Raw genomic sequence first — 9175 nt, forward strand, 5'->3', positions numbered from 1 at the left:
GTACCTAAGTTAATACTTAACACAATATCTGTAGGCATGTTAATCTAGGGCCATATACGATATACCTTATAATTATACTACATTTACTACTTAGTTTAAGGTCTATGATGTTACCCCAAATCGTCAAAGATCATTTTACAAATTTTTTTCAATTTTTTTACTGGCCATCAGTTTATTCCTATTTTATCTCTCAATATTTCGTAGACAGGAGTATTGGGTCCACAAGACTTAGCTCAAAACCTGCTCCGCGAAATACTCAATAATCTAAAAAAAAACCGCATGACTATCAAATGAGTGGTTCCAGAGAACATATGTGATAAAATTTCTTTTCCACATTTATACATTTATATGTTACAGTAAAAGTACGAATACCGGTAAAACCTAGGTATCACCAACAACCAACTGCTCTTAATTGATTTCGGTAAAACCTAGGATACACAAAATAGTTTGGTCAAACCCCGATCATTTTTGTAGTTTGGAATCTTACAAATGAGTTTGGTAAATCTTAAAATAAACAATCAGTGTTAGTTAAAGTCCGAAATTGTTTACCAATTGTCATCGTCCCTCTATAGTATACTTTATTTTTATTACCACAATAAAACTTTATTTTGTGTACTGTGTAGGCTTGGCTACTAACATTTTTGTTGCATGTCAAATTTCTAAATGATTATTTAAGTACCTACCTATATTAGGTACTGCATTGAACTGAAAATCGAAATTCTTATTAGGTAATTTTAATTACAACAGATGTATTGTGACAACAAATTATTATTATTATTAAATATTATTGCAAAAGTTGAAACTATTGTGTAAAGCATAGTGACATTTTACAGCGATCGACTGTAAGGAACTGTTTAGGAACGAATGCTTGTTTAGCTCCTAAGTGATTTTTGTGATTTTTTTTCAACATTTATGTTTTTCCATACTTAATATGATTCTAGTTGGAAAAAATCTAATTTCATTTGTAAGTTATGGTCAAGAGACTTTTCAGAACTTCAAAGTATCTTGTTTTTTTTGTAACTGAGTTTTTTTTATTTTTAAATTGTGTAAGGATTAAATTTTAACAAAATTACTTGGAACAAGAAATTACCTATCGTACTTGCATTTTATTTATTGTTAATTAAGTATTTAAATAGCCCTGAGATTTTTACTTGTTAGACAGGTGAGAATATGCTAAGGCTAACTCGAGGACTTCAAACGGTTATAACATTGAACCTATAGGTACCTACTGAGTGTCTGAGTCCAACTGCTGTGAAATAAACTTTACCCATTTAAAATAAGATTGATACATTTGCATCTTTCTCCTCATTGCACATTCCTACAATACAGTGAATGCAGAATGAATATAGTAGCTAGCGCCTAGCACCAAGTGACAAGTGTCCAACTATGGTTAACTTGAAAGACATTTATATATTTTTCACTACAATGTTAAGTTCAAACGTAATTTACAGCTGTTGAAACTTTCAAAATTTCAAATCGTGACGAACGCGAATTCACCAATGAGAGGAGACCTGCGTACGGCGCGAGTGCAGCAGCACACGGGGTGGTTCGCTCGGTGGGTGTGCGACGTGCGTTCGTTATATATGTCTATTGATTTTTAGAAAAACCTCAGTCACGTATCACAGATTCACAGAATAATAATAACAGTGCCGTGGCAACTGGCATTATATTTTACGCAAAACTGAGGAAGTATTTAGTATTATAACTATAATTACCTACTAATATATATATATGATATTGCCAATATATTTTGGTTTATAACTATCCATCGTAGGTACACTGATAGATCGACTACCTATTAAAAAAGGAGTTGTGCCGACTACCGGTTGCATGTTATGCACCACGAAAAGATGAACGAATTGCAATGCGTATTAGCTATTAATAACTACGGGAAGATTTACACACTGTCTGCGTTTGACGATCAATGGAAACCTTTCCCTCATGTCGGCATGGATTTGAAACACATTTCTGCTATCGAGAATTACATGTGGTCGATCGGGGGCGACAACCAGACGTATCTGTTGGTGCACAATCTGGATGGAGCGATACGGATCAAGGAAGAAGTATATGAAAACGAGGTAGGTGTAAGCGGCGGCGGTGATTTATCTTTGATCAGGAATGAATAATAATATAATATAAATAGGTACTATTTCTCGATCAATATTATGACCCAGTCATATTTAAATGATTAACAATAATCTAATAGGTATTCTAATTTATCGAATAAATCTATTGCAACTATACTTATGACTTCAAATGATGTAAAAGAAATGTTTAAGATATACCACTAAAATATCATCTACATAGGCGCAATTCGGGGAGGGGGGCTCGGGTGCGTGCTTACTGCTTGGCACCCCCAATTTTTTCCATATTAATTTTAATAGTCATTATGCAGGTATCTATAACCATAAGATAATTTGAAAAAATTAGAGGTGCTGAAGAACCCCCAGGTTTTTCATTGAAATTACCACCCTGATCACGTGCCGGAAGGGTCGCCCTGTTAACTATAATAAAATATACACAACATGTATGATAAAACATGACGTCCAAACTGTGGATTTATTATTTAAATATAAATACTATACGAGTATTTACCTGTACAATAAATATTTATATAGGGTACGTGAATAATGTTTTGTATTTATTGTTGTCGATAGCGATGGATGCCCGGCGGGAGTTTTTCAAAAAGACTTTTGCCCACAGACAGGTATTGCTGGTCGTCGGAAAACGGCAAAGAAGAAAAGTTTAAAGAGAATATAAAGTTGCCCTCCTTCGTCTGGCAGTGGGAACATGAGTGGAAGCTGGATACTAAGTTTGAGGAAAATGATTTAGACAGCAACGTGAGATACATAATTATAATAATATAGGTTTGTGTTAATTATTTTTAAAAATTGTGTTCATTTTTTTTTGCTGGTCGTCAGGGATGGACATATGCGGTCGATTTTTTTGCTAAGTTTTATCCAATCAAACGCTGGAATTCATGCGTCAGGAGGAGAAAATGGTACAGAAATCGAATATACACGGGCATGAATTCTTGGTGTATAATTTCTCCTCTGCACAAAGATTTTACTCAGGTCTTTGAACCGAATAAATTCACCATGTATAGACAGACGGAAGTGTGTATATAATAATTTTAATTTAACCACTGTGCAGGAACCATTCATCTGCGTTAGCATTGGAGGGCATAAGATACCCGGAGCTCAACTTGGTGTCATTATGGTATGGGCTGTGACAGCGCAAGGAAGGGTAAATATACATTTATATAACTTTTAATAGGTTCTGGAATTTGTAAATAAATACTTAAACATACAATTTTTGTTCTAAAAGATCTTGAATTACAGATTTTCTACCGTAAAAACGTAAATAAAACGTGGCCCGAAGGCTGTTTGTGGGTCTGTGTTCCAACAAAAGAGGGCAGTGAATCCAGATACATTGATTGTGGTCCGTTGGGTTCTGTTTGGGTAGTTTTATGGAGTGGTGTCATACTTGTCAGAAAAGAAGTCAGTGCTGAAACTCCACAAGGTCAGTAAAATGTATCTTCTGGTTACTCGTACTATACCAACTTATATACTTTGAAAATTAATTTATTGGTTCCTCCTTTTTTGCTCACTAATAATGTCGTATTTAACATTTCTAAGGTAAAACATGGATTATTGTTGAATCTCCGGAAGAAGATTCTAAAATAACTCAATTATCAGTCGGATTTCAGTCAGTGTGGGCAATTACTAATGATTCTAGAGTATGGTTTAGACAAGGAATTGATCAAAATCTCAGTGAAGGAACTTGTTGGGTGAAATTAAACACTTTTATGTTTTCTGTCTCCGTAACCCCAAACGACCAAGTAAATCTGCAAACTATATTCAAAGTTTCTTGAATAAATAATGTTTTTTATTATCAGGTATTTTCAGTGGGTTTAGATAGACATTTATATTTTAGGAGTGATATATCTAAAAATTATCCTACTGGGAAAAAGTGGATTCATATACAGGCATCCATTGAAATTGAACAACCTAAAGAACAAGAGGTATTATTTTAACTTATTTCATACAGGAGCGTACACAGATATTATATTCAATGGACAATGGGGGGGGGGGATGTTATATTAAACCATTATTTATTTATGTTGTATGCTTATAAAGGTATCAAAATATTTTTTTGAATTTGATCATTATTATATTACATCTATACATATAGAAAAAAAATACCAGGAGGGAAGCTGAATACACCTCCCCCCTCATGTGTACGCAACTGATTTCATAAGTAATGCTAATTTAAAATTGTTTTATTCAATAGTCACAAATATGAAATAGATCCAAATTTTATTATAACTCTCCATATTAATATTAAACATATACAATTGTACATGATAAAATTGTATTTATTTTTTTAAGACAAAACTGGAAGGAATAGAACCATGGATATCATCATCATTTACTGAGCCTTCACATTCTGCCCCAACACGTCTTGTTGGAAATGATTCAAAAAATAATTTAAACTTGAAGTATACCTTAGATCATTTATATTATAACTTATCAATAAGAAAATATTTTTAATTGTAGTTGTTTATTTTTAGTGCAAAGGAAATCAATCCTTCTCAACGCAGAGTGTCTGCTTGGAGTCCTAAACTTAGCATTGGGTCTTTAATTGGTATGGAAGCTAAACCGGATTCATTTATGGAAATTCAAAGTAATATTTTAATTCAAAAACCAAAAACATTTTGGAGTTCTGTAGTGGGAGGTTCAATTGAACCAGATATTTGTTTTATATCACAATGGTAATTAAATAAACTTACTTATAATCGATGTTTTACACAATTTAGTATCAAATATGTGCCATTAATTTTTATATGATATTTAGTTAAAAATGTAATATTTTTTTTTAGGTTTAATTCTCCAAATGATAGAGAAAATATTTTTAAAAGTAAATGGAGGAGAGAAATATTGGACAAATTAATCGTATTAAGATTAAAAGAAAAAGAATTTCAACAAATCACCTCTTTTGCTTTATAATTGTGGTCATAAAAGTAACTTAATAAAATTTTCCATTCATAAATATTTTTTTGAATTAATAATTAATAATAAATTAGAAAAAAAACCAAATGAAATCAGACCTGTACTACAATCATTATGTCAGGATTCAGTGAGCAAATGTGTACAATTTGAGGTTAGAAATGAATTATAAAACAACCATTTCATGATTTCAACTTCCAACACAAGACTACAGAAAAAAAAGGATCATGTTTGCTTGTCAAAATGTTGATATATGTATAGCATTATAGCCAACATAGGCAATCATATATGCAAATAATACCATCAGAAAAATTAGTCTGCATTAGTATTTAGTTAAAACCAAATATTTACATTGTTTTTTTAATTTTATACATAAATATATTATTTTTTTATAATTATTGTAACCGTATAATAATTGTATAAATAAAAAAAACCATACTTTAATTTACTCATATTCACAGATATAGTCCATCAATAAACTATGCAGTCCTTACATTCAAATGCTTGATAGTATTCAAATATAGTTATCTAATAATCTAACTAAAATTAAAGTTGGTTTACAGTTAACACTCTCTTTTAATTATCAAAATACAATATTAAAACGTTAAACCTAATGACATGTTGTCTCTTTCTTAGAAACATACAAACAGAAAATTTGCTTTCAGCAGAATCAGTTTTGTATTGTAATAGAGATTTACCTATTATCTAACTTAAATATAAGTAAGAATAATATCTGAAGCATCTTCTAAGATACTGATTACACATTTTTAAGCAAGAAATGTACAATTTTAAAATACCTAACTTCAAAATTAAAATACAAAACTAAATTTACCAGATGCCCTAAGATAATATTCTTACCTTTAAATCTGATTATAGGTCAATTTACTCAAATATTAAAGTCAGTTAATTTATACAGGGTGCTATGCAACATAAAAATATTTAAAAAAGTGGGGGGTTACACTCTGCTGTCATTAGGTGTCTATTAAAGTCACTTTAATGGATTTCTTAAATTTTAATTCAATGATAAAAATCATTGTATGTAAAAACAATTCTGAGCGAAGACTGTCTATAAACCTATAACATTACCAAGTGTTTTTTCTGATATTATTGAGATTAAAGTAATTTATTTTACTATTGGGCACCATAGCATGTAACATAGGGTCCAAGTGTTGAAAAGGAAACACCTTAAATATCTGTAGGTGGGTATTGATAGAAGAAAAATAGGACACTATGGGTCAGTATAACAATATTATGAGGGGTAGGTCACCTGAAATAATTTGAGCAACAGCAAGGTTTTTATGATGCACACCACTGATTAGGCATTAGTACTACGGTAAGTTAAATTAATTTTTGTAAAACAATTTTGAAAATCTTGTGTGTATAAAGTATTCTATGATATAATGAAACCTTGATTATCCGTGTTAGCGATTACACATATATTTTATCGACAATGTATATCACAGGTATGTACATGCATAGTTTCAATGAACCATGGATTTCATTTATCCTGGTGACCCCCTTTTCCCCATTGCCACAGATATTTGAGGTTCCAGGGTACTCTATAATTTTCAAGTAATCGTGAATAATATTTTTAAATTACAACAAAAGAACTAAAATCGTTATTCTTGGTTTTAATATGATATTTTGTCCAAATTTGAACTTTAATTTCTTATAAAACCGTGCCTATATCTTGTATTAAATTTAAAGTTTTTGGATCAAGTAAAAATTTTTTATCAACAATAATTTAAAAAAATTACTGATAAAAATCAAAATTTTCTTGTGCATATAAATAGCTAAGTATAATCAAAATATTTTGGTGTGTAGAAAATGTCAATATTAACATTCAATAAAAATTTCATGGAGGTTATTTTCTTTTAGAGTTGCAATAAAAGACGAAATAGATTTTTTTGAAAACTGGGTTTATGTAAAAATATCAGTTCTTTCTAAATTTTTTTTTTCTAACGCTTTTTTACATTTGACAACAATGTACCAAACATCCTATTATATTTTGATAAATTGATTTTTACATAGCTAACAATCTTTCATAAAATGAATTAAGTAACTGTCACCAAATTTAATGCACTATTATTCAATATACATTTAAAAAATACTAATGACCTATAGGCAGCATCCTGTTGAGCTTCTTCATAGCTGATAGTGGATTCACCATGAAAAGCCACAGTAATGGGAGTAGATACTTGAAGAGAAGTTTGATACTTGCCAGTACTTGAGAGTTCTTCAAAATCAATAAATGATACTATAAGTCCTTGTTCAGCAGTAAAACTGTCCAAAATCAGTCGGCTGTCGCAAGAATACAATTGTTCATCATCCATTTGTTTTAGATTATTATAACAAGGGCCATCAGTTAAGGGTAAATGTCTATGAATTTCAGGTAACCTATAAAATTGAGAAGTGGATTTAGAATTTTTCAATCCGCTTAGATTGCTGGACTCTTGACGAACAAAGTCGTCTACATTTTCAGCTGCTCCAGAGTTTAGACTGAGATCTGCCTGAATGCTAATAACAAGAAATAAAAAAAATTATAAACTAATTAATAAAACTACTAAGTAATATAATAAAACAATGAGTATTATGCAATTTAACTACCTTTTTAACATCAAATAAAGATTATTGGCAGCAAGTCGTTTGGCAATCTTTTTAGATTTGCCTACACCAGTCTCTTTGTACTCGGAGACATTACATGAAACAGTAAATAAACGCTGATGAGGGAGGCCATCTTCACATTCTGTTATGTAAACTGGAGGAGGAAGATGGAGAGATGTACAAAGTTCCTGAAGCATACCAATTGGATTACGTTCATCGTTATCTCCAAAATTCATAGTTTCAAACGATTCATTCACGTCTGAGGTAAAATCAATTTGAGATTCAAATAAAGGATCGGAACATAATTCAGGAAACTCTTTATGAATAATACGTAGTAAAGCCTTAGCCGCATTTTGTTTAGCTTCTTTTTTTGATTTTCCTAAACAATATTATTGACAAATGAAAAATAAATTGAAACCTCGGTATTATTATATTAACCTTGACCATAAGCCACAAATCGTCCATCTGTGACACGATACTGAAATGACGGTGCACTAACAGCTCCTTCAATTTGTAGTAATTCATACTGAACAGTGCGTACTCCTTGTTTATTTAATATGTCTTGTAATAAAGTAACTGATGTTTTATCAGTATCAAATTTTACATTATATGCAGGAAAGTCCATTTAATAATTACTAATAAATTTAAAGTACTTTATCTACAGTACTTTGGCTATAAGTTAGTAGTAATTTTGTATTAAAATTAGTAAATGTGAAAAATTAATTATATTATCTTTTATAATGAAGGAAAAATGAAATAATTTTCCAATTTATTTTTGGAATACCCACAAAATTTAAAAATGATTTATATGATGTTTAACTGCATACTATAAAGTTCTGTATTACACATACACATACTATAAATTAATAATGTATTAGTATATACAATACTAGTGGTATATTAACAGTTGTGTATTGGGTAGGTTATGATGTGTTCATGATCACAAAGTAAAAAAGAAAATCATAAACTGATTACTTTTTAAACCATTTGCTTTTTTAATGGGTAGGTAGAATATTAGTATATTATTTGTTTTGTGAAACTCACCTACACCAAAAACAATATAAATTATTGTAAGGTTGTCACTGAACAGCAAAAAATCTACAAACTAAAATTTATAAGAACTCATTTGATATAAATTTTTTAAAATTTTTTTTCATAGTATTTTAATTAATTTCAATATTTTAAAGTTTAAAATATGATTTTAATTCGTTTAAATGAAAATAAACAATTATAAATAGAAGGAGTCAGAACTAGATTACTAAGTGCGACAATCAGAAAGTTGAAGATCTTTAGATAGTTAGTTTAGTAAGTTACGAGCTATGACAGATCTAACTGATCTAAGATTAATACTAAACAGTAAGTTGTAAGTATTACAATTAAAGATAAATCTTAATATATTTAATCGTGCTAAATATACATAGATAATAGCTTAATACATACTTATGTATTATCTATGTAAACATATTATTACACTACAACTGCATGAAGTTAGCTGCAAGTTGCAGCCTGCAATAATTGACCCAGTCATTGATAAGGGAAATATCTTCTTTATTTTAAGTCTG

General features: G+C 30.2%; 2 protein-coding genes across 2 annotated transcripts; one reads left to right on the forward strand and one right to left on the reverse strand.

Moving 5' to 3' along the window:
• The first annotated feature begins 1591 nt into the window (after window positions 1-1591).
• On the forward strand, window positions 1592-5023 carry LOC111029423 (tectonin beta-propeller repeat-containing protein). The gene is made up of 10 exons (XM_022308410.1): window positions 1592-2078; window positions 2658-2840; window positions 2922-3074; window positions 3154-3246; window positions 3342-3522; window positions 3639-3841; window positions 3899-4024; window positions 4392-4501; window positions 4574-4774; window positions 4883-5023. Exons 1-10 carry the CDS (start codon window positions 1836-1838, stop codon window positions 5007-5009), a joined length of 1620 nt encoding a protein of 539 aa, XP_022164102.1. The 5' UTR covers window positions 1592-1835; the 3' UTR covers window positions 5010-5023.
• Window positions 5024-6996: 1973 nt separating this feature from the next.
• LOC111029424 (interferon-inducible double-stranded RNA-dependent protein kinase activator A homolog) lies at window positions 6997-9055 on the reverse strand. Its single transcript, XM_022308411.1, has 3 exons — window positions 8052-9055; window positions 7617-7992; window positions 6997-7526 (listed from the first exon to the last, which is right to left on the reverse strand). Exons 1-3 carry the CDS (start codon window positions 8236-8238, stop codon window positions 7064-7066), a joined length of 1026 nt encoding a protein of 341 aa, XP_022164103.1. The 5' UTR covers window positions 8239-9055; the 3' UTR covers window positions 6997-7063.
• Between the last annotated feature and the right edge of the window lie 120 nt (window positions 9056-9175).

The sequence above is a fragment of the Myzus persicae genome, unplaced genomic scaffold (assembly GCF_001856785.1).
Source record: "Myzus persicae strain clone G006 unplaced genomic scaffold, MPER_G0061.0, whole genome shotgun sequence".
NCBI classification, from domain to species: Eukaryota; Metazoa; Arthropoda; class Insecta; order Hemiptera; family Aphididae; genus Myzus; species Myzus persicae.

Excerpts from the sequence above, each read along its gene's own strand:
- LOC111029423 (XM_022308410.1), top strand. The coding sequence starts at position 1,836 with ATGCACCACGAAAAGATGAACGAATTGCAATGCGTATTAGCTATTAAT. Across the intron at positions 3,523-3,638 it reads CAGTGCTGAAACTCCACAAG|GTAAAACATGGATTATTGTT; the intron begins GTCAGTAAAATG and ends AACATTTCTAAG. Across the intron at positions 4,025-4,391 it reads AACAACCTAAAGAACAAGAG|ACAAAACTGGAAGGAATAGA; the intron begins GTATTATTTTAA and ends TATTTTTTTAAG.
- LOC111029424 (XM_022308411.1), bottom strand. The coding sequence starts at position 8,238 with ATGGACTTTCCTGCATATAATGTAAAATTTGATACTGATAAAACATCA. Across the intron at positions 7,993-8,051 it reads ATTTGTGGCTTATGGTCAAG|GAAAATCAAAAAAAGAAGCT; the intron begins GTTAATATAATA and ends AATATTGTTTAG. Across the intron at positions 7,527-7,616 it reads CTTTATTTGATGTTAAAAAG|CATTCAGGCAGATCTCAGTC; the intron begins GTAGTTAAATTG and ends TCTTGTTATTAG.